Source organism: Zophobas morio, unplaced genomic scaffold (genome assembly GCF_036711695.1).
Source record: "Zophobas morio isolate AGI-343-1 ecotype UQ-CSIRO unplaced genomic scaffold, CSIRO_AGI_Zmor_V1 ptg000030l, whole genome shotgun sequence".
Lineage (NCBI taxonomy): Eukaryota > Metazoa > Arthropoda > Insecta > Coleoptera > Tenebrionidae > Zophobas > Zophobas morio.
In genome coordinates this window covers 8451499-8478009 of record NW_026972135.1, presented here as the reverse complement: position 1 = coordinate 8478009, position 26511 = coordinate 8451499, and the positions used below count along the sequence as shown (strand labels likewise).

The window sequence follows — 26511 nt, the reverse complement described above, 5'->3', positions numbered from 1 at the left end:
TCCCTACAGTGACCATAATCTCTCCTCTCTTGGGTCGCTACCTGCCGTGGATCGGTACTTTGGGTTGCATAGTTACAAAAACTAATTCTTCTCACTGAAACCGATTTTGCGGGCGACGACTGGGGACCCTTAAAAAGTGCGCAGTGAACTGAATTTGGTGGGCTGTACTTCAGGGGTGAGGGAAGTGCTATCGAAAAATTTAACTTCACTCCTTGAATTCCCACTTGGGAAAATTTCACAAACAACGCAGTGAAAACGGTCAGATTGTTTGATGCTACTCTTTACTTAGAACTGCTCGCCTTTTAATTCATTATTAATTATTCTATAACTTGAAAACTAAACATTTTTAGACATATATTAATAGAAACGTTTCGTCTTCTTTTTATGTAAGGAAGACACCCCTCAAGTTTTTCACGTAAGGTCAAAATCACCTTGTATAACGCAAAAAGCCAATTTGTAAATAGCGCCCTCTTCCGGCTCGACCCGAAAACAATTGGCGTTGTTCCAATATTAATTTACCATCATCTTTACTTCGTAATCTGTTTTTTATGATTGCCACAAAGATTTTTATAATAACAAAACGAATCTTTGAAACAATGAAGTCGCAAAAGTTTGGTTACAGCCCAAGGACATTTTAGAAAATAACTGCGACTGTTTTAAAAGATTCATATATCAAATTGACGTGTGTTACCTTAACTTTACAGCTGTAGTGCCAGAATGGAACACTTTCACCAAAAATGTTCAAAATTCTTCACCAAAAGCACCCACAAAGTCGAAAAGTCAAAAAATCGACGCGCTACTAAACATGGATACCACCACGAAAACCTGAGACGAGAAAAATTATTCAACTATTAGTTTATAATGCAATAATAATTACTTTAAGGCAATAGTGACAAAAATTTAAATTTTTATGTATTGAAAGATACTAAAGTAAATATAGGCACCCCACAATACTCCTAAATCTAATCTGTCAAGCGATCACGTCCTCCCGTTACCACCTGTCTCTCCCCAACGTTGGCACTCCTCCGCAGGTTGTGCAACCCATCGCATTGTTTTCATGTGTCACTTTTTGTCAACAGACTCGCCCCCCAAAAATTAATCATCAATTAATAAAAAACCCGCGCACGTCCTCATCATTATTCCGACCGTGCGACGAGTGATTAAGTTTTTACGTTATTTCCAGCAGAAATAGCCGCCGAAAATGGCACCGAACGCATCGACGACTTGAAAACATATTGGACAAACCATGCGAGTGACACAAAACTAGCGTCGATGTGAGTTTCTCGACGAAATGGCATCCGCATTCAACGCCGACACCATCTCGGAATGTAGCGAGGCGAGTACTTTGATCGACGGAAGTGTCATTTCGACAGTACCTGACCGACATGGGTTCCTGGGGGGCGCGCAGTACTCGCCCGAGCCACGGCAGGGGCCCCCGCCGGAAATCGTCCTGCGGAGGGAGAGGAAGTGGCTGAAGATGTTGTCTCAGTGGAATTTTTACATGGACAGGAATTACAGGAAGATCAAGGAACGGTGCCGAAAAGGTAGGTGTCCAAAGTCCTGTTTTGTAGTTAGTTGTGGGGTAATTGGGGCGAATTGGTGCTTTTGGAGCGGTGTCGCCTATCTGGAATTAAGATGATTAATTCAATTAATTATGACTGGTATTAATTATCTCAGAGGCAGAAAAACAAGACAGAATTAGTGATTACGTTTTATTACACATTGATTGCAAGGGTCATGAAAATTTTGAATTCTGTTTTATTAACCTGTTAGGTTTTTGGCCATATCTAGTGCAATCTTTACTTATAAAAAATAGATAATCTAAAAGAAGTTTATTTTTTCATATTGCCATTTATTCCATTAATTCGCTTATCTGTATTTGTTTTGTAGTCAGGTTATTAATTTAGTATTTAATCATGAACATTGATTTCATGCACAAGTACAATCCAATTCACGTCAATATCAAATGACGTCATACTGTGTGTGGTTGAGATCATGCTACTGGGTTAATTAATTTTTTAAGGTAATTATAATTGATGAATGAATCAATTAATTTTGTTGATTAAATCAAAATTGGCGTATTTATTCCCATTAAAAAGTTGGTGACGTCATCTGAAAATGTCATTGAGAAAATCTTGCTTAATTTTTTTTATGTAGTCATCCCTTTCAGAAATTGATGACGTTGTAACTATTGATATAATTATTATTATTAAAGTTAAAAATAGGGGGAATTGTCAAAGGGAAGCCCAAATAAATTTTTTAGCCCGTGAAGAGTAATAAACTCAACTAAAATGTTAAATGATCTATTACCTAAATCAACTAACTCCCACCAAATGAGTAACCAAGTATTAGTCAAATAATGTGCATATTGATACAGATCTATATAACAAGGAATGGAGTCAATGAAATTCGATTCAGGGAATGACATTATCAATCACTTAAAAAAATATTCTTAAAACTCATTGAAATTTAACCCACAATCCAATTTGTGTGGTCGATCGATAAACCAATAAAAATTATTATAACCATAAAAATTGATTAAAATTATTTAGACGGAACTTTCATCGCCCCTGAACAAACAAACAGATGTGGTTTTTGAGATAAATTATAAGATTTGATTGTGCAAATTTTATTTATTTTTTTTATGATATTCCCTATAAATTTAAGTCAAGTGAATTGTTAAACGACAGCTGAACTTTTAAATTTAAAACGATTTTTTTCCAAAAACTAAAGGTGGATTCATGTACCACAGATATAGGGGTGTGTTAATTATAAAATTGAAATAGTATTTACTATGCAAATTTTTGATGTAACGTCATCAAATGGTTGGTGGGGATGAGTAGACAATTTTAGTCAACGTCTAACCATCTGTACGATACGTCTCTCATTTTTTTCGTTCTGAAATAAAAAATAAATCTATTGACATAAAACAACAAAAAACTTATGATTAGTGTTCTTTTTACAGCCTAATGTCTATCAGTTCCCACTCCCATTCTACAGTAGAACATATAATAAACCCCGCCCACCCACCCGCCTCCATTTCGGTGATTAATTTTGTCTACTCTGAATGAAAGGAATGAAAGGAAATAAAATTAGTCGCTAAAATGAAAAGAGGGGGGGGGGGCTAGTACTTGTTGAAATAAGGCTGATTTTGGCAAGTAATATACGTAACTTGCTGTTGATTGTTTATAAAAGACTGTACGAGAAAGTTAAATTGGTAAATTGAGTGTTGGTTTTGCAATTTTTCAAATTTAAAGTTTTCAAGTTCTTGATTTTCAATTTGAATCAAAATGAAATTTTGCAAAACTGTAACAAGGAAACATTTAAAAATGCAACGATTAAAAATCGACAAAACGAAACAATTCTGCAATTTTTCGATATAAAATTTTTCAAATTCTCGATTTTTCATTTTTTGATTGTTCAACAAAAAGACAAATTTATTCAAACTGAATTTTTGAAAAACCGAAAAATTGTAACACTGAACCATCAAAAACAAAATAATTAAAAATCAAGAACTTGAAAAAATCAACAAAAAGAAACAATTTTGCTGTTATTCGATATAAAATTTGTCAAATTCTCAAATTTTAATTCTTTATTTTTCCGATTTTTCATTTTTTAATTGTTCAACAAAAGGACAAATTTATTCAAACCGAAATTTTGAAAAATTGAAAAATCAAAAAATTTAAAAATTGAGAAGTTGGAGAATTGAAAAAATGAAGAAAAACTGAAAAAACCGAAAAAATGAGAATCAAAAATTGAAAAATGAAACTTGATAAATCGAAAAATTTTAAAATTGAAAAATCGAAAAATGAAAAAAATGAGAAATTAAGATGATTGAAAAAAACAATTGAAAAATCAAAAAATTGTAATATAGAAACCTGAAAACGCTGATTAATTAAAAATCGAGAAATTGAAAAATTGAAAAAATGAAAAACAAAAATTTCTATAAATTAAATAATCAAAAATCGAAAAATGATAAAATTGAGAAATTGAATTGGATAATTGAAAAATCGAAAAATTGTAATATTGAAACCTGAAAACGCTGATTAATTAAAAATCCAGAAATTGAAAAAATGAAAAAAAAAATTTCTATAAATTAACATCAAAAAACAAACTAATTAAAAATCAAAAAATTGAAAAAATCAACAAAAAGAAACAATTTTGCAGTTTTTCGATATAAAATTTTTCAAATTCTCATTTTTAATTCTTTATTTTTTCGATTTTTCATTTTTTAATTGTTCAACAAAAGGACAAATTTATTCAAACCGAAATTTTGAAAAATTCAAAAATCAAAGAAAAATTAAAAATTGAGAAGTTGGAGATTTGAAAAAATAAAGAAAAACTGAAAAAATGGAAAACAAAAATTTCTATAAATTAACATCAAAAAACAAAATAATTAAAAATCAAGAACTTGAAAAAGTCAACAAAAAGAAACAATTTTGCAGTTATTCGATATAAAAATTTGTGAAATTCTCAATTTTTAATTCTTAATTTTTCCGATTTTTCATTTTTTAATTGTTCAACAAAAGGACAAATGTATTCAAACCGAAATTTTGAAAAATTGAAAAATCAAAAAAAGAATTAAAAATTGAGAAGTTGGAGAATTGAAAGAATAAAGAAAAACTGAAAAAACGGAAAAAATGAGAATCAAAAAGTGAAAAATGAAACTTGATACATATATCAAAAAATTTTAAAATTGAAAAATCGAAAACTGAAAAAAATGAGAAATTAAGCAAGTGGATAATTGAAAAAAATAATTGAAAAATCAAAAAATTGTAATATAGAAACCTGAAAACGCTGATTAATTCAAAATCGAGAAATTGAAAAATTGAAAAACTGAAAAAATGAAAAACAAAAATTTCTATAAATTAAATAATCAAAAATACAAAAAAAAATTAATTTCAAAATCCAAAGATTTTAAAATGAAACTTGAAAAATCGAAAAATAATAAAATTGAGAAATTGAATTGAATAATTGAAAAATTGTAATATTGAAACCTGAAAACCCTGATTAATTAAAAATCGAGAAAGTGATAAATTGATAAATTGAAAAAATGAAAAACAAAAATTTCTAGAAACTAAATCAAAAATACAAAAAAAAATTTGAAATTCCAAAAATTTTAAAATGAAAACCGGAAAACTAAAAAATTAAGAAATTGTAAAAACGAAACATGGAAAAACTAAAAAATTGTAACATCGAAAACACGAAACACTGAAAAACCGATAAAATTTAAAAGTTGAGAAATCGAAGAATTGAAAAAGTACAGAAACTGAAAAATCGGATAATGGAAAAGCCAAGAATTGTACAATTGAATGAATAATAAAAACCCTAATAATTATTTGAAAAATAATATAAATAAATAATAAACAATTGGCAAACTGAAAATTGGGTAACGAAAAAAGAAACTGTAAAATCGAAAATTTGTAACATTGAAACCTGAAAAAGTGATAAATTACAAATCGAGGAATTGAAAAATGGAAAAAAGGAACAATTGTAAAATTCAACAGATAGAAAATCGAAAAATTAAAATAGGTATCTACAAATTAAAAAATCGAAAAATACAAAAATTTTACTAAAAAATAAAAATCATAATGAAAATCGAAAAACTAAAAATTCTAGAAATCGAAAAATGGAAAAATCGAAAAATTAACAATTAAAAAACCAAAAATTTAAAAATCTCGAATTCAGAAAATAAAAAATCGAAGTAACGAAACAACTTGGAATTACATACTTGGAAGTACTTTATTTTTAATTTTTTATTTTTTCAATTTTTCGTTTTTTAATTCTTCAACAATAGGACACACTGATTAAGAGTGAAATTTTAAAAAATCAAAAAATCGGAAAATTGTTACACTGAAAAATCGAAAAAGAAACATTGAAAATCCGAACAAATTAAAAATTGAGAAATCGAAGAACTGCAACAATAAAGAAACTCAAAATCGAATAATTAATGGTCAACAATTGGAAAAGGATAAATTGTAACCTTAAAAATGAAAAAACTGAGAATTTAATAAACAGAAATAACAAAAATAGAAAAAACGAAGAAATTTAAAAATTGTAATCTTAAAACTTGAGAAACTGAAAATTTCGATAATTGAAAAAACAACTGAAAATTCGACAAATTGAAAAAAAGAAATTGTAAAATCGAAAAACTGATTAATTAAAGGTCCAGAAATAGAAAAATACGGAAAACAAAATTTTCTAGAAATAGAAAAATTGGCAATTGAAGAATTGAAGGACTGAAAAATCTAAACTTTGAATAGTCGAGAAATGGGAAAATCAAAAATAGATTAATTGAGAAATCGGAAAACTGAAAATTTAGCAACGTGAAAATTTGAAAAATTGAAAAATAGAAATACTGAAGAACTGAAAAATCATAAAATCGGAAAATCGAAACATTTAAAATTTAAAAACTGAACAATTAAAATATCGCAAAATTGAAAAATCGAGAAATCTAAAAGTCAATAAATCAAAATATAAAAAAAATCAAAATCGAAAAACTGAAAAATTGAAACATGAAAAATTGGAAAATCGATAAAATTAAAAATCCCAAAAGTAAAAAATCGAAAAACCGAGAAATCCGAGTATCGAAACATCGATAAATTCAAAAACTGAAACATCGAGAAATCGAAAAATCAGAGAATCGAGAAATTTAGGAGTCGAAAGCCGAGAAGAAAGGTTAAAACAGGAAAATTGGGAAATCGAAAAAAAAATCGAGAAAACGAAAATTTGAAGAATGGAAAAATTGAAAAACCCAAAATTGCAATATTGAAAAATTGAGAACTGAAAATCGTAGAACTGAAAATTAGAGAAATCGAGAAACCTAGAATTTTAAAAATTGTAAAATTAAAATATAGAAAAGTTGAAAAATTAAGAAATCGAAACATAAAACAGTCGAAAAATTAAAAAATCTAATGTTTAAAAAACGAAAAACTAAGAATCCAAAAAATAAAAAATCGAAAAATCGAAAAGTCGTAGAATTGAAATATTGGAAAATCCCAAAACCGAAAGAAATATCCAAAAATTGAGAAATCCAAAAACTGAAAAATTGAGAAATCGAAAAACCGAAAAAGCAAATTCAAAAAATCGAAGAATTGAAGAACTGAAAAATCGAAATTTTAAGAAGTCGAGAAATTCGAAAATCAAAAATAGATTAATTGAGAAATCGGAAAAACGAAAAATTGTAAAATTGAACAGATAGAAAATCGAAAAATTAAAATAGGTCGATACAAATTAAAAAATCGAAAAATACAAAAATTTTACTGAAAAATAAAAATTACAATGAAAATCGAAAAACTAAAAATTCGAGAAATCAAAAATGTAAAAACGAAACACGGAAAAATCGAACAATTTAAAAATTGAGAAATCGAAGTACTGCAAAAATAAAGAAACTCAAAATCGAATAATGAAGGGTCAACAATTGGAAAAGGAAAAATTGTAATCTTAAACATGAAAAAACTGAACATTTCAAAAACAGAAAAATCGAACAATTGCAAAATTAAAAATCACAAATAGAAAAAACGAAACTTAAAACACCGAGAAATCCAAATATCGAAACATCAAAATCCAGAAATAGAAAAATACGAAAAACAAAATTTTCTAGAAATAGAAAAATCGACAAATTATAAAATTCAAAGTTGAAGTATCGAAAAATTAAAATATACAGACACTAAAAAATCGAAAAATACAAAAAATTTAAATTGAAAAGTCCAAAAATGTCAAAATAAACATCGTAAAACTGTAAAATTAAAAAATCGAAAACTGAAAAATTGAAAAAAAACGAAACATTGAACAATAAAAAAAATGAAATACCGAAATGTTGAAAAAATAGTGAAATTAAAAAATCGGATAACCAAAAAAATCAACAATTGAAAAATCAAAAAATAAAAATATCTTAAAATGGAAAAATCCAAAAAACGAGAAACTGTCAATTCTAAAAATTATAACATTGAAACCTGAAAAAACTGTCGAAATAAAAATCGAGAAACTGAAAAATCGACAACAAAAAATTAAAAAATGCAAGAACTCCAAAATAAAAACCGAAAAGCCAAGAATCTTAAAAACTTCAAAAATCGATGCGAACTAAAAAAAAACGAAAGCAATAATATTCGACTTTGGGTCAGTTTGAATGACGGTGCGGAAATTAATGTATGCTTATTAAATTTGCCCAGTTTAGGTTTAAAATACACACATTGTGGAGTATTGGAACGAAGCGGGAAGATAGATTAGAAACTCTTTAATCTCCCTTCAAATAGATTTCGATTATAAATCAATCATCCAAATTAAATTCCTGATTTTTTTGTAAAATACGGGGCTTGTTCCACAGTAATATAAAATTAATTTTGCAGAACAAACACGAACATAAAAGTGTCTAATTGCGATGCCGGCTCCCTATATTGATTTTAGATGATTATATGATGTACATATGGATACGATTCCAAAGTCCGTACATTTTAAAACTTAACTCACTTAATTTTATTGGAAATGGTTGCCGAACTACTTGAAGAACAATGGTCGGTGTACTTTCGGAATTCTTCTTCTCAACCCACTTTGCGAATAAGACTAGGAATTTCTCCGATTTTATTAATTTCAACATGTTGAGTAAAACCCGTCCCTTTGTTATATTTTATCAATAATCATGGATTCGAGACAACAAGACGGCAGATCTCTATAGCAGAGACGGAATGACCAACAATTAATAATTGTCAACATCGCTATGAAATCTGTCATGTAAAATTCATCGTTTATGGATTTTGTATGTTGCCAAGTTGACACGGACTGCGCAACAGACGTTGTTGGAACGCAGACAATAAAATCTAGTGGAATGCGAAAACATTTTTACATTATCCTATTTTTTTTTCTTTATTTGTAGACGTTATTGATAGCTAGAGTAAGTTGATCCATGAAGCATCTGTTCATTCCCTACAAAAACTTGATGACGTTATCTCTAAATTTTCTCCATTAAAAAAAACCATTCAAAATTAACGATATATCTAGAGTTCTTAAATTTTTATATTGTCGTAATAACATCGGTCAAGCCCAAACTCCAAACCATGTTTCTTCTGGGATTCTCCGGTCGAATTCCTTGGGTTTTCCCGCTAAAAATTGTAGTGTTTTTACAAGGTGAATTAATTGGCCTAATCATAGTCATAAATATAAGACAATAGTTTAGACCCACTCACTATTGATTATAATTGCAACTGTTATAACCGATCCAAACACAATAAAAATTGTCCCAAAGTACTCGTATTTTCTAATTAAATAATAATAATAATTTTAAACTGTAGCTAATCGCTATATTGAACCAAGTATTCTAACGCTAATGATAATAATGAAACAAAAGAATGTAAAATATGCATTCGAACATTAACATACTCAAAGCAATTTGAAACTTGAGACGGTTATGTCTGCTTTGAAGTATCATTTCGGTGCTATCTTTTTTCTACGTATTGTGTTGTGCTTGCGTTAATTAAGAGTGAACATAGCCATTTCTGTAACACACTGGGAATGTGCTGACCGTATCTGGTATTTGATAATAAATTGATGACGTCATGCGTTGTTTCGTAAATCGAATAATTTTGACCATATGTGAAACCCACTCATGTGTCAACACGCAGCTATCACAAAAATGTAATAAAAAAAAATTAGTCGAAGGTTATTTCAACAGAATTTCCCTGGCCCTTAATGTGCAAACAAATCCCACCTCTTTGAAAAATCATAAACATATTTTTTGGGATTTTTGTTTTCTGAAAACCATTATAAAATGAAGACCAGTTTTCGATTTGCAAGTTTTGAAGTTTAAATTTTTCAGTTTTTCAAAATTTTCAACTTTTAAAAAATTAGCAATTTTTCGATTTGAGTTTCTCGAGTTTTCAGTTCTTAATTTTTCAGTTTTTCATTTCTTCAATATTTCGATGTGCGATTTTTAATTTTTCATTTTTTTTATTTGTTCAATTTTCAGATTTTGCAATTTTTCGATTCAAAGTTTCTCGAGCTTTCAGTTTTTCGTTTCTTTAATTTTTCATTTTCTCAAATTTTCGATTTGAATTTTTCAATTTTTATTTTTTTGTTCCTTTAATTTTACGACATGCAACTCTACGAGCTTACATTTTAAAATTTTTCAGTGTTTCGATTTTCTAATTTTTGGATGTATCAATTTTTTTATTTGCAATTTCACGAGTCTTCATTTTTTAATTTTGCAATGTTTCCTTTCTTCAGTTTTTCGATTTCCAATTTTTCGTTTTGGTTTTTTACTTTCTTTATTTTTTCAATTTTTCAGTTTTCCAATGCTCTGATTTTATAATTTTTGCAATTTTTTGTTTTCAATGTTTGGTTTGCAATTTTTCTAGTATATATTCATTTGAAATTGTAATAACAATTATAGTTTCTAAATTTTTTATTTTTTTCAATTTTACATTTTTAGAATTTTTCATTTTTCAATTACTGAAATTTTTCGATTTGCAATTTTTGGATCTTTAAATTTTTAGAATTTGCAATTTTTTGGTTTGCAATTTCACGAGTCTTCATTTTTAAATTTTTCAATTTTTCCTTTCTTCAGTTTTTCGATTTCCAATTTTTGTTTCGGTTTTTTATTTTCTTAATTTTTTCAATTTTTCAGTTTTGCAATGCTCTAATTTTATGTTTCCTTTTTTCAATGTGAAATGTTTCGATTTTTTGAATTTTTCGAATTTTTCAGTTTTTAGTTTGTCATTATGAATTGTAATAATTATATTTTTAAAAATTTTTCCCTTTTGATTTTACGGCTTTAGAATTTTTCCATTTTTCAGTTATTGGATTTTAAAACTTTCTCATTTATTCGATATTTAATTTTTCCCATTTTTAATTTTTTATATTTTTCGATCTCCCAATGTTATAATGTTTCTACTTTACAATTTTGATGATTCGAAAAACAAATTTTTTTTTCGATTTTTAAGTTTCTCGATTTTTAGTTTTTCAATGTTTCGATTTTTTGTTTCTTCAGTTCTTCGTTTTTCAATTTTTGATTTGCCATTTTTCTAGTATATTTCATTTTAAAATTTTAAATTATAATAACAATTATAATTTTTAAATTTTTTCACTTTTTCAGTTTTACGGTTTTAGAATTTTTCCATGTTTCTATTTTTCAATTATTGGGTTTTAAAAGTTTTTCGTTTATTCGATATTTCATTTTTTCGAATATTATTTTTTTTTCCATCTTCCAATGTTATAATTTTTCTACTTTACAATTTTGACGATTCCAAAAGATTTTAGGAGTAATTTTTTCCGATTTTTAAGTTTCTCGATTTTTAGTTTTTCAATGTTTCGTTTTTTCTTTTCTTCAGTTCTTCGTTTACAATTTTTGATTGTCCACTTCTTCGATTTTGCAATTTTTAATTTTTTTCAGTTTTTCGATTTTTCTTATGTATCCTATTTTTTAGTTTTTCAAATTTTCGAATAGAAAAAAAAGCAAAAATTGCAAAATTTTAAAAGTGGAAAATAAATAATGAAAAAACGAAAAATTATATATAAAATGAAAACTTTGAACTCGAAAACTTAAAATGAAAAATTGAAAAATCAAACTGTTAAAAAGTGAGAAACTTAAAAATTGAAAAATTGCAAAATCGAAAAACGAAATATTTTTCGTTTACATTTTAAAATTTTTCAGTTTTTCAATTTTTGGGTGTTTCAATTTTTAATTTTGCAATGTTTTGATTTTTCCTTTCTTCAGTTTTTCCAATGTGAAATTTTTTGATTTTTAGGATTTTTCAATTTTTAGTTTTTTCAATTTTTCGATTTTCAGTTTTAGATTTCAGTTTCCCACCTTTTTATTTCTTCAATTTTTGATTTGCAATTTTTCTAGTATGTATTCATTTTAATTGTAATAACAATTATATTTTTTAAGTTTTTTCACTTTTTCAATTGTACGTTTTAGATTTTTTCCGTTGTTTAATTATGGTTGGATTTTAAATCTTTTTCATTTATTCGATATTTCCTTTTTTCGATTTTTTTTAACACTGGAAATTATAATTTTATTTCAATTCAATTTTTTGGAATAAAAAGAATGAAAACTGTAAAATCGAAAACTAAATAATGAAAAAACGATAAAAGCATAAAATGATAACTTTGAACTTGGAAAATTGAAACGAAAAATTTAAAAGTCGAACGATTAAAAATTGAAAAAGTGCAAAATCGAAAAAATGAAATATTAATAAAATAAAATAAAAATTAATCGGAAAATCGGATAAACCAAAAATCCAAAAATTGAAAAATTGTAAAATTAAAAAGTTGGAAAATCGGTCAATTGAAAAATAAAATATTGAAAATTTTAAAAAATCAAAAAAAAATTTGAAAAAAATTTTAGAAAATTATAAAAAGAAGATGAAAATTGAAAAATCGGAAAAATTAAAAATAAAAACAGGAACTTCAAAAATTGGAGCCAGGAAAAATTGAAACATCGAAAAATTAAAACTTGAAAAACTGAAGAAAGAAGTCGAGAAATTGAAAAAATTGAAAATTTAAAGAAAATAAAAAAACGGAAAATTGTAATGTTATGCAGTTTTTCATATTTTTCCTATTTTTTGGTTTTTCAATTTTTAATCTCAATTCTTGAAATAAAAAAAATGCAAAAATTGCAAAATTTTAAAAGTGAAAAATAAATAATGAAAAAACAAAAAAGCATATATATCGAATAGAAACTTTCAACATGAAAAATTGAAAAGTCGAACGATTAAAAATTGAGAAACTTAATAATTGAAAAAACGAAACATTTTTTGTTTGTTCAATTTTTCGATTTGCAAATTTTCAATTTTTCATTTTTTTATTCCTTTAATGTGACGGCATGCGACTCTGTGAGTTTATATTTTAAAATTTTTCAGTTTTTCGGTTTTCTAATTTTTGGATGTTTCAATTTTTCCTTTCTTTAGTTTTTCGATTTCCAATTTTTCGTTTCGGTGTTTTATTTTCTTTATTTTTTCAATTTTTCGGTTTTCCAATAGTCTAATTTTATGATTTTTGTTTTTTCAATGTGAAATTTTTCTTTTTTTGGTATGTTTCAATATTTAGTTTTTTCAATTTTAGGGACTTCAGTTTCTCATTTTTTAATTTTTCATTCCTTCAATTTTTGATTGCAATTTTTCTGGTATGTATTCATTTTAAATTGTAATAACAATTATATATTTTTTTAAATTTCACTTTTTTAATTTTACGGTTGTATAATTTTTTCGATTTTTATTTTTTACTATTTTGATTCCAAAGGGTTTTATTTTTTTTTTTTTAGATTTTTAAGTTTTTCACTGTTTCGATATTTTGTTTCTTCAATTCTTCGTTTGCAATTTTTAGTTTTCCACTTTTTTGATTTTGCAATTTTTCATTGTTTTCTGTTTTTCATTTTTTGCCGGTTCACCTTTTCGAATAAAAAAAAAATAAAAAATTGTACAATTATAAAATTGAAACTAAATAATGAAAAAACGGAAAAAACGAAAACTTTTAGGTTGAAAAATTGAAACGGAAAATTGAAAAGTCGGACAATTAAAAATTGAAACAGTGCAAAATCGAAAAAACGAAATATTGTAAAATTAAAAAAAAAATCGGAAAATCGATCACTTGAAACATCAAAAATTGAAAACTTGAAAAATTGGATAAACGAAAAATTATACAATCGAGAGAAATATTGAAAAAATAAAGGAAATGATAAAAAGAGGATGAAAATTAAAAAATCAGGAAATTGAAAAATCAAAAAATTGAAAATTGAGAAACTGTAAAATGAAAAACTGAAGAAAGACGTTCAGAAATTGAAAAAATTGAAGTTAAAAAAAAACAAAAATTATAAAACCGAAACAATGAAACATTCTATTATTGGTAATTGATTAGCCAAGATTTGATTAGCGAATTCGGACAGCCGGCAATTACGGGAGTCATACTCATCGTGAAGCATTTTACTTTAAAAAACTAAAATTAAATTTTTAAAGTGTGGTGCGGTCGGACACCATTTTTTCCAAATTCTGCTTTCAACGCCTTATTAGTTAAATTATAATAATGGATTTGACGAATATCCAATTTCATGTTTACTTGAGATTTAACGACACAAAAATATCGATATTCCGCTTCCGTCTGCCTGTTGCCAATTTTTTTATTTTCCTGTTTATCAGATAGTAAAACGATTATTAAATAAAAAAAAAACATATATTAGATATGTTTGGTATCACGAGCAATCTAGACTTGTTTCACCCTTCACCTAACCTTCAGGAATTCCAAAACGCGTTGGAAAAAACACACTGAAAAAATAACACAACATCTCGCTTAAGACATTAAATACTATCCAAATTGGAACGGAAATATGACAGTTAACATGTACATATGGAAAACCCTAAAAGGATGTCCCGTCTGTATTACACTAGAACTGTGGCAAGTCAGTTTTAAATTAAATCGATTCCTTTAAAATTTCACCAACGTCCATTATCGGGAAAGAAATCGATTTTATTCTCAGCAGGTACACGATGGTTTTTTGTGTGTTGTTTTTCAACTCTCTCCCATAAACGTGAATATTTTAGAATAAGATCGTTTATATTGCTCGAATTTTCACTTGTTTAGAATTTCACTTTTCCAGTAATTGCGACTCAGTTTGTTATCACCTGTTGTAAGCCACGTAATCTAGAACTATAAACACATTTTCAAATACACGTTAAGAAACAATACCCAGAGTGTGTAGAAACGGCTTTTTTAATGCTAATCTGAACACCCACGTGCTAATGGTTGTTAAGGTGTAACAACACTTTCTCTTTTTGTTGTCGTGATATCGTGCCAGTATCTCGCGGGAGTCTGAATGGTGATAATTATATTCAGAATTCTCATTTAGAAACAGAAAATAAACTAGTATTTATTGTACAAATTGTTCTTGTGTCTTGTTTCGTAGCTCCTAACGTGTGAAAGAGTAGGTCCTCCGTTACAAAAAAAAAAAAAAAAATAGTGATGTCACATCAACACAATATGCTTTCTATCCCTGTGATATTGACTCTTTAGTTATAGAAGTAAAATCAAATTTATTACAGAATAGCAATAACGTAATATCTATCGACTGTATATTTGTACAGAATGAGATAACGATAACAATAAACGAAATAAAATAAATGAACAAATAAAAAGTAATGGCTCCGAAACATATTGTTTAAATTGTTTCCCCATTTTATCAGTCTTTTTTTAAGAGATAAAAATCACTGGAAATTCCCAAAAAAAAATCTAACAGCACGTACTTGGTAAGATAAGACAGCAAGATTTAATCTGTCTTAATAAACTTGGACCAGTTTTTCCCTTTTTTAGTACGCCGTCTTCAAGATTATAATTGATCATTGAAATTAAATGTACTGTTAAATAAAAAATAAAAGTCGCCGAAAAACGGCCAAAGCAGTGTCCTGTATAAGATTCAGGATTCTATAATATAATTTATTATACCATCATCCTCTGAACCGTCGCCACTGTTAATTAGGTCTTTTATATAGTTGAACTATCGTGTTTCTTGTTGTATTACATAATATTTTACATTTAATGGCAACCATATTTTAAATTTTATAAACAAGTATTATAAAATCTTCACCTTTATATTAAATATTACAGACCTATGCTAATGTAGAAAGTAGCATTGACATCTTCGGCTGCACAGTCCGTGACATGAAAACTGTTCTCTAGTGCTCTAATCTGCATACATTTTGGGTCAACTATAATCCAGTAATTATATGTTTTCATCACATTTACAACAAACGCGATTAGGTGGCAGCTACTGACTTGTTCAAATTCGTTTTGTTTAGATTTAAAAGCAGTGAGCCCGTTTATAAGTAGGTAGTTTAAATATTTAATTTGAATTAAAACTTTATGTGCGATTGATCGGCGAATCGGACAATCTGATTGGCTGCTTGGATCACGTGACCGGTGAATCGTGTTAAAAGTTAATGGAGTGATTAAGAGCGTCTGTGACCGGGGTCTATAAATTACAAACGATGGGTTTAAAATTGTGACCATTGACATTTTTTTAGGCAAAAGCCAGTGTAGTCAAATAAATCATGTTTGTTAGATTTTGTAAACAGCATGTTATCAAGTAAATATTTAGACTACCGTTTACATTGTTTACATTGTGTGATTGAACTAATTAAGTGGAGTGTAAGCCTAGGGTTTACGAGATTTAACCAAAAAAAAGGTCAGTTTTATTGCACATCCTGTTGCAATAAGAAGATGGTTTACAATTCTTTAACTATATAACCATAGTAAAGTAAAATTATTTATTGGAAGTTCATATCGTATGAATGTTGCAGTGTCCGTGAACTTGAATTGGGGTTAGCAAACTTCAGATTTTGAGGTTAGTCAGACGGAACATGATACACACAATATATATTTTTATTTTATCCACCACGATACGTCAGAATGTCAAGACGAAACGAAGACTACTAAATAACACAATACTTCTGTTTTTATTTACGAGCGAAATATGGAAATAATCATGAAATATTCAAATGAAGAAACTGAAAAAGAGAATATAAATAACAACAATAAAAGACAGATGTTTGCTTTCATTGAAATTATTATTTTAGTGACACCCACTTTGATTATCACATTTTTTTTTTTTTTTAGATTTGGTCTAAAGCAAGATAAGTCTGTACGGTGTGTTGCGAAGTCGATGAAACACTTTTTAAATATTTTGTGCATAATGCAAACACATTGGTTGATGAAATGTTGACACTGTTTCGAGGTACACGTCCTTTTAAAGTGTTGTGTAAATCATGTCGTCTTGATAAAAATACGTGATTTTGATCTGGTTATATTCTAAAAATGGAACTTATGGGATCGGACTCGAATTTCCGAAAGAAGATAGATGTTTTTAACGCATGTCTATTACTTTACAATAATCAGTCCAGTAGTTTCGGAGATTATCTGACTCACGACAGACACCCCATTTTTCCACTCGAAAAATCAAAAATTTAAAATTAAATATATTAAATGAGACCAGAATTGATAATTGTGAAGTTTTATACGAATTTTAGGGATATCGTATAGGTGGTAAAACGCCAACCAGAATTTTGTTTAGTCGTACCCACCAACAATTTGATGTAGTATAGTTGTAGTTTATGAATCCGTTTTTATAAAAATATTTTACAATTTAACTTAAAAATTGCAAAAATTGGTGATTTATATCGTCCTCTTGTTCATGTTTTAAGCGGGATTCAGCAGGGATCGATATTGAGCCTTTTACTCTTACTCCTTTTAGTAGTTACCACTGACATTCCAAACAAATTAAAATCTTGGTAAATTCCTCGATGGTACAGAGTTTTCTAACGAGACTTATGGACAGTTTTTATTATGTTTAAAAGTAGACGAACCGTTAGTAAAATAACTATGTGCATTAATTTAATAATGAAGAAGGGATAGTATAAGCTGGAAATGGTGTTACGTTAGCCCTAGGTAGTTATTTTGAATATTTTTCTAAGTTAGTCATTTTGTTTTTTTTTATGTCTTACTGTCTTATTTTTCGGACTTTTTGTGTTTCTTGGATTTCTGAAATTCTTTATTTTTTTGTATGTTTTAAATTCGTCAAAATTTCTAAATTTTTTTGATTACTTTTTGAGTTTCTTGAATTCTTTTAGATTTTTTGGATTTTTAAATTCTTCTGATTCTTTGCATGAAATTTTTTTGGGTTTCTTGGATTTTTTTGATATATTCGATTTTATGGCTTCGATTTGAGGTACATTATTAATCATATAATACCCTAGGGCAATAGGAATAGTTGCCATAGTAAGGTCACCAGAAAACGCAATCACCTGCAAACCAACTGTTACTTCGAGTATTACTAGTTCTGCAAAATCTAACAAATCCGGGAAATCCAAAAAAATCTAAATAAGCAAAGAGTTTTAAAGACCCCAAAAAGTCTATAATATTCAAGATACCCAAAACAACCAAGATAGCCAAAAAATTGCAGAAATTAAAAGATCTAAAAAATTCAAGAAACTCAAAAAACTCAAGAAATCCAATAATTTCAAAAATATCCAAAAATCAAAAAAATCCGAAATACCAAAAAACTCGAATCTAAAAATCAAAAAATTTTAAAAATAACTTAAAACATTTAGTAAATCCAAAAAATCAAAGGATTTAAAAAATCCAAAAAACCCGAGAAACTTGAAGAATCCATTTCCACAGATACAAAAAATCGAAAATATCCTAAAGATCGAAAAAATTGAATACATCGAAGAAAACAAATCCAAAAATCCAAAAAACTAAACAGTCTGAAAATCCACGAAATTCAAGATATCATTCAAGAGTCCAAAAACTAGAATATATCCAAGAAATCTAAAAAAATCCAAGAAAACCAAAGTACACAATAAATAAAAAAAAAGAAATCCAAAAATCAAAGAATTTAAAAAATCAAAAAATTAAATTCAAGAAACACAAGAAACTCAAAAAAAGTCAAAAAATAAAAGAAATCAAAAACCAAGAATTTAGAAAATCTAAAAAGTCCAAGATACCCAAAAAATCGACAAAATTAAAAAATTCAAGAAACCGAAGAAACTTAAAAAATTCAGAAAATTCAATTCCTCAAATACAAAAAATCTAAAATATCCCAAAAAATGAATAAACACAAGAAATCAATCCAAAAATCCAAAAAAAAAAACAAAAAGCCGAAGAAAGTCGAAAACTCGAATATATCCAAAAAATATAAAAACTCCAAGAAGCTCAAAGAACTCAATAAATCAAAAAAAAAAGAAAATCAAAAAATCAAAGTAGTATTTAAAAAATCGAAAAATTTATAAAATCAAAAAAACTAAAAAAATCCAATAAACCCGAAAAACTTAAAAATCTCAGGAAATCAAATTCCACAAATATAAAAAATTTGAAATATCCCAAAAATTGAATAAATCCAAGAAACCAAATCCACAAATTAAAAAAAAAACCGCAGAAATTCAAGACATCCACTAATTTAAATGCCCAAAAAATCTAAAAAAAGAAATCCAAAAAATCAAAGAATTTAAAAAATCCAAGCAACTGGAGAAACTTAAAAAACTCAGGAAATTCAATTCCACAAATACAAAAAATCTAATAATCCCAAAAATTGAATAAAATACGAAAACAAATCCAAAAATCCAAACAAAAGCAAAAAAGCTGAATAAATTCGAAAACAAGAGTCCAAAGACTCGAATGTATCGAAAAAATCTAAAAACTCCAAGAAACCCAAAGAACTCAATAAATCCAAAAAAGAAAATAAGAACCCATAAAATCAGAGAATTCAAGAAAATCAAAACAATAAAAAAATCCTAAAAATTAAAGAATTTAGAAAGTCTAAAAAATCCAAGAAACCCGAGAAACTTAAAAATTTCAGGAAATCCAATTCCACAAACACAAAAAATTTGAAATAATCCAAAAATTGAATAAATTCAAGACATCCACTAATTCAAGTGCTCAAAAATCGAATATGTCCAAAAAATCTAAAAAAAGTCCGAGAAATCCAAAAAATCGAAAAGAATATATGAAACCCAAGAAACTCAAAAAATGCAAGTACATAAAACAAAAAATCCAAAACAATCGAAGAATTTAGAAAATCCAAAACAATGAAAGAATTTAAGAAATCCAAAATACCTAAAATACCGAAGAAATCTGAAAACCCAAGAAATTCAATTCACTAATTCAAGTGTCCAAAAAATCGAATATGTTCAAAAAATCCAAAACAATGAAAGAAATCCAAAATTAAAAAAAAAATCCAAAAAAGAAATGCAAAAAACCGAAAAATTCAAATTATCCAAAAAATCTAAGAATTCAAAGATCTAAGAAATCTAAAAAACACAGGAGACAAAAATCTCAAGAAATCCAGTAATTCCAAAAATTAAAAAAATCGAAAATCCAAAAAATCCGAAATAATTGAACAAATTCAAAAGAACAAATCAAAAAAAAAATAAAAAAAATCAAAAAAACAACAAGAAAAGACAAGAAAATAAAAATTATCCGAAAAATCGAAAACATTAAAAAACCAAAAATATCCAAAAAATCAAAGAATTTGGAAAATCAAAAAAATTCAAGGTACCCAAAAAACTCAACAAAAATTCAAAAATCTACAAAAAATCAACGGGTTTAAAAACGCCAAGAAACCCGAGAAACTTAAAACACTCAGTAAGTCCAATTCCACGAATACAAAAAATTTAAAACATCCCAAAAATTGAATAAACCAAAAATAACAACTCTACAAATTAAAAAAAAAAACAAAAAACCGAAAACCCAAGAAATTCAATTCACTAATTCAAGTGTTCAAAAAATCAAAAAAATCAAATCCCCGGAAATCAAGACATCATTCAAGAGTCCAAAAAATCTAAAAACTCCAAGAAACACAAACAACTCTATAATAAATCAAAAAAACAAGAAATCCAAAAAATCAAAGAATAGATTCAAGAAAATTAAAAAAATAAAAAATCCGAAAAAATGAAGAATTTAGAAAATCTAAAAAATCCAAGAAACCCGAGAAACTTCAAAATCTCAGGAAATCCAATTCCACAAATACAAAAAATTTGAAATATCCCAAAAATTGAATAAACCCAAGAAAGCAAATCTATAAATCCAAAAAACCGAAGAAATCCGAAAACCAAACCAGTAATTCAAGTGTCCAAAAAATCGAATATAATATATAATATAAATCCAAAAAAAAAAATAATTTTAGAAATCCAAGATACCCAAAAAACCTCAAGAAACAAAAAATCCGAAAAATTCATATCCAAAAAATCAAGAATTTCAAAAATCCAATAAATCTAAAAAACACAAGAAATTCAACAGACTCAAGAAATCCAGTAATTCCAAAAATTCGATACATTAGAAATCCAAAATAATTTAAAAAGTTCAAATAAAAATAAAAAAATACAAGAACAGCGTAAGAAAAAACAAGAGAATAGAAATTATCCGAAAAATAGAAAAAATTCAATAAAAGATTTCAGAAAATCCAAAAAACCGAAGAAATCCAAAAAATCAAAGAATGTGAAAAATCCAAAAAAATCTCCACCCAAGAAACAAAAAACTTAAGAAATCCAATGATTCCAAAAAATCTGAAAAAACACGAAAAAATAAAAATTGCCCAAATATCGAAAAAATTGAGTAAACCAAGGAAATTCGATTCTGGGTTTATGGTTAATTCGCTGTTTAAATCCGAGGAAATAAATTAGTTCTACTGGAATAAATGCAATAAACAAGAGAATGTGCAAAGACTTTTTTTGTTAACATCAAAAATGTAAGCGTTAAGACCGAAAATTTTGTATGTACCACGGGTATTATTTGAAGTTCAGACGTCATACTCTTGAAAGAACATAAACTACTTCATAATACCCTTGAAACATAAATGTGTAACTATTAACGAATCGATTTCACAAAAAAGAAAAACTTAAATGTTTTCGTTTCATAAATCCGGAACTACTGGACTGACAAACAGAATTAACGCGAACTATTGCATTGATACAATTTTAGTCATCGTTCAGTGGACACCAGTAACAACATCTTTTTATTTCAAAGCGCTTACCTTGCATTCTGTGGTTTTGAGCTCAATAATCACTCCAATCCACTGACTCATTACTACAAAAAATGACATCATTTTCTATCTCCGACAAACCCCAATCTCGCCCCAAAAACCCTGAAAAGAACGTTTTTTTTTTTTTCAGGTATACCAATGTCGATACGCCCTCGAGCCTGGCTTTACCTCTGCGGCGGCAAACTCCTCATGGACAAAAACCAGAACCTCTACGACGACTGCTTGCGCGCCGACGGCGACCCCAAGTGCATCGAAGAAATAAAAAAAGACATCCACCGCCAATTCCCCACCCACGAAATGTTCAGCTCCGAGGACAAGCCCGGCCAGACCGAGCTCTTCAACGTCCTCAAGGCTTACACCATCCAGAACCCCAAAATCGGCTATTGCCAAGCTCAAGCCCCCGTAGCAGCTTTCCTCCTCATGCACATGCCAGCGGTCCAGGCCTTCTGGTGTCTCGTCAGTATTTCCGATCGTTACCTCGAAGATTATTACTCGCCCAGCATGGAAGTGGTGCAAAGAGACGGCTTAATCCTGCAGGGTTTGCTCAAGAAAGTGTGTCCGGCAGCGTACAAACACCTGAAAAAAGTCAACGCCGAACCGATGTTCTACTGCACCGAATGGTTCTTGTGCGCGTTCACGAGGACGCTGCCTTGGGACTCGCTGTTGCGGATTTGGGACATTTTCTTGTGTGAAGGGGTGAAGATTTTGTTCAAGACGGCGTTGGTGATTCTGATCAGTTGTTTAGGCACGGCGAAGAGCCGGAAGCAGTGCCCGGGGTTGTGCGAGACGTTGAACAGGTTGAGGAACCCGCCGGAGGAGGTGTTGTCGGAGCAGAATTTGGTCTACAACATCTACAGGCTGGATATTAGCGAGAAGGATTTCGAGATGGAGCACCAGAAACAGACTGTTAAGCTGAAGAACGAGAAGGCGGCGAACGGGCAGCGGTAACACGTTGGGGTGTAATGAAGATATCGAATATTATACTTGTTATTGTTTTCACAGATATTTGCATTTATTAGTTGCGTAGTGCTTAGTTGAGACTAAAAGTTCTTCTATTATTTAAGAGCACCCGATATTTTCTAGTCTGCGGTGCAAATATTGAGAGTTTAAGAGTATGAGTTTCTTTTATTAATCAGTTTTGGCTATGTAGAATTCTATTAGCTAATGTTTTCTATCAACTGTATATAAAATTACATAATTTTTCAATCCAAATTAATAAATCTCCAGTATGCTGAACGTGGCAGCATTTTTGGAATTACCCTGATTCCTGTTGACTGACCAATTTTGACTGATTTGATACATAATTCTAGAAGGTCCAATCCCTTCCTTATTTAGCCTAATAAGCTCGTAAGTTACATTATGTAAAGTGCTTACCCCCACTAAAACTTTAATGACGTCATCTCAAAATAATGTATGATTTATCGTCCACCTGTGTGCAGGTAAGTTTTTAGAAAAAAGTCAAGGTTGTATAAAAACCACTTTGTAAAGATTTATGAATATGCAATTGTTATTAAACTGGCATAACCTAATGTTTTGAGGGTTTAAAAGCTTAGAATTTCTCAAAATTAGTTAATTCAGTTGTGAAGTCAAGTGGGATTTGATAGAATAGGCAACCAATAAAACGTCTCAGATTCATAAAATTGTCATTTACAAACACCGTTGTCAAGCAGCCGGTGGTGGTAACTATGATGTTCAACTTTTGCCGAATTTGAAGTGGTTGTAGAAAAAAAATGGAGGATTTAAGTTAATTACTACAAAAATTTACCATTTTAGACATGATTCAAGACTGTGATTTAAATTTCTTATTGTCGAAATAAGTCTACAGTCTACACATATTAAAAAAAAAGGCAGAATCTAGCCCCGCCCACCCGCCCGATCTCAATTGTGATGATTTTTTTTTTAATCATCGAGAGCCAAAAGAACAATTTAATTGCAAAATCCTTATTTCTCTACAAGAAATTACCATGTAAGACATGTTTTTGAGTATCGTTTCAAAGAATAATATCTATATTAAGAAAAAATTAACCTCCACCCATACCTGCCCTGATCTAAATAGTAACGAAGTTTTCATTCTTTGGCTGACCTAGGGGCGGAGCCTAATTGCAAAATCCATATTTCCTTACAAAAATTTACCATTTTAACCGCGTTTTTTGAGTTTCTAAGAATAAACAAAATCGTCACAATTGAGAGCGGGTGGGTGGGCGGGGTTTATATTTTGCCTTGTTTTCTTAATATACTTAGTATTCTTTAAACAACACGATACTCAAAAACATGTTCTTAATTTCTTGTAAAAATATAAGACCCGCCCACCCGCCCGCTCTCAATTGTGATGATTTTTTTTATTCTTAGAAACTTAAAAAACGCGGTTAAAATGGTAAATTTTTGTAAGGAAATATGGTTTCTAAAACTCTGGTTGGGAGTTTTAGAAAATTTTTCAAAAATTATGTAACAGAATTAGTTCAATTGGAGAAAAAACAAACTGATAGAGAACCTTTTACAGATTACAAATGTGCAGTAGTTCTTGCTACACTCGTTCAAACAAACCAAAAACCGGTAAAAAATTTCCCAAAATTTTCAAAAAAAAAAGTTACGAATCTAAAGTTTCTTCGGCATTGCCATACCCTTCAAAATAACTTAGAAAAATGAAAAAACATATAAAAACCGACTCTATTTAACAAACTTATAGAGAATTTTCCGTAGATTATGAATCTAAAGTCACTTCTACTAACTACATCTTTTCGAGTAATCAACAAAATCGGGCAAGTAGTTTTCAAAAAAAAAAAAACTTAAAACCGACTCTGTTCCATTGAAAAACGCCATCAACATATAGAAAATTCTCCGCAAATCAATAACCTGAAGTAATTTTTCCTGTAACTCTTCAAAAAACCCATAAAAATTGCAGCACATTTTCCAAAAAAATTTAAATAAATGTATAACGGATAAAAAGATAAAAGCAAATAGTGAACTTGTTACAGATTTGAGCCAAAAATCTGAAAAACGATTTCCATAAAAATGTTCCAAAAAAAAGTTTTTGAAAAAATGTAAACTGGCTTTATTTAACTGTAAAACAAACAAACTTATAGAGAATTTTCCGTAAATTACGAATCTGAAGTCATTTTTACTACATCTTTTCCAATACATAATTGGCAAAAGCGAGCAAATATTTTTCAAACATTTTCCAAAAAAAAAAGGTAAAACGGACTCTATTCCAGTGAAAAATCCCATTAGCCTGTAGAGGATTCTCCACAAAATAAATAATCTGAAGTCATTTTTTTTAACGCTTCAAGAAACCCAGCAAAATTTCCAAAATTTTCCAAAAAATGTATATCGGATTCAATTCAATTGGAGAAAAAACAAACTAATAGAGACTTTCCTAGAGATTACAAATGTGAAGTAATTTTTGCTATATTCGTTCAAATAACCTAATAACCGAGAGAATAATTTCTTTAAATTTTCAAAAAAAAAAGGTAAATCGGTTCGCTTAAAACGAAAAGAACAGGAGAAGACTAAATAATTTTTCACATAATACTAATCTGAAGTTTGCTATAACCGATTCAATTCAATAACATAATTTTAACGTAAAATTGGCGACGTAATGGAGAAAAACCAAACTAATGGAAAATTTTTCACGCATTACAAAAATCTAAAGTAAGTTTTCCTACACTCATTCAAATAACCCAAAATCGGGATTAAATGTAAACCGGCTCTATTTCACTGTGTATTTATTTGCAGAAGAAAACAAAATTATAGAGAATTTCCCGCAAATTACGAATTTGAATAATTAAATAACTGACAAAATCGAGCAAATGTTTTCCAAAAATTATCAAAAAATAAGTAACGGATTCAATTCAATAACGTACTTTTGACGTAAAATTGGCAACGTAATGGAGAAAAAACAAATTAATGGACAATTTTTGGCAGATCACAAGTGAGAAGCAATTTTTGCTACACTTGTCGTTCAAACAACCCAAAAACTGGGAAAATAATTTGCATAAATTTAAAAAAATAAAGGTAAACCGGTTCATTTCAAACGAAAAAACAAACTAAATAATTTTTTGAAATAACATAGAAAATGAACAACATTTTTGAAAAAAATGTAAACTAACTCTATTTAACTGCAAAAAAACAAACTTATAAAGAATTTGCCGTAAATTATGAATCTGGAGTCACAGATTATGAGCTAAAAATCGGGAAAACAATTTCTATAAATTTTCCAAAAAAAAAAATAAATAAACAGCAAATAGTAAAACCGGTTCATTTGACACGGTAAAAAGGAGAAGACAAAATAAATAATTATTTATATATTTTAGTAGTCTGAAGTTTGCTGGTCATTGTTGTTGTACTCTTCAAAATAACCTAGAAACTGAAAAAATAGTTACCAAAAATTTTTGAAAAAATCTAAATCGACAAATTTATAGAGAATTTTCTGTTGATTACGAATCTAAAGTCATTTTTATAACATCTTTTCAAATAATTGTCAAAATCGAGCAAATATTTTTCAGAAATTTTCAAAAAAAAATGTAAAAACGGATTCTATTCCATTGAAAACCCCCATGAGCTTGTAGAGGATTCTTCTAAAATCAATATTCTAAAGTGATTTTTCTTGTAACTCTTCAAGAAACCCAGAAAAATGGAAGCAGATTCAATTCATTTGCAGAAAAAACAAACTGATGAAGAATCTTTCACAGATTACAAACAAAAGCCCAAAAACCGAGAAAACAATTTAAATACATTTTCAAAAAAATAAAAAATGGTAAACCGGTTCACTTCAAACGAAAAAAAGGAGAAGACTAAATATTTTTTCACATATTGCGAATCTGAACCCCAAAATAACCTAGAAATTGAGAAATTATTTTCCAAAAATTTTTGAAAAATATAAACTGGCTCTATTTAACTGTGGAAAAAAAGAAACTTGTAAGGAATTTTCAGTAAATTATTATGAAACTAAAGTCACTTTTGCTACATCTCTTCAAGTAATCGCCAAAATGGTACAAACA

At 28.3% G+C, this 26511-nt stretch overlaps 1 protein-coding gene across 1 annotated transcript; it reads left to right on the top strand.

Annotated features, from left to right (window-relative positions):
• Positions 1-1017: 1017 nt before the first annotated feature.
• On the top strand, positions 1018-22750 carry LOC135138186 (TBC1 domain family member whacked). Its single transcript, XM_064068095.1, has 2 exons — positions 1018-1544; positions 21645-22750. The coding sequence occupies exons 1-2, from the start codon at positions 1292-1294 to the stop codon at positions 22460-22462; spliced, it is 1071 nt and encodes a 356-aa protein (XP_063924165.1). The 5' UTR covers positions 1018-1291; the 3' UTR covers positions 22463-22750.
• Positions 22751-26511: the final 3761 nt, after the last annotated feature.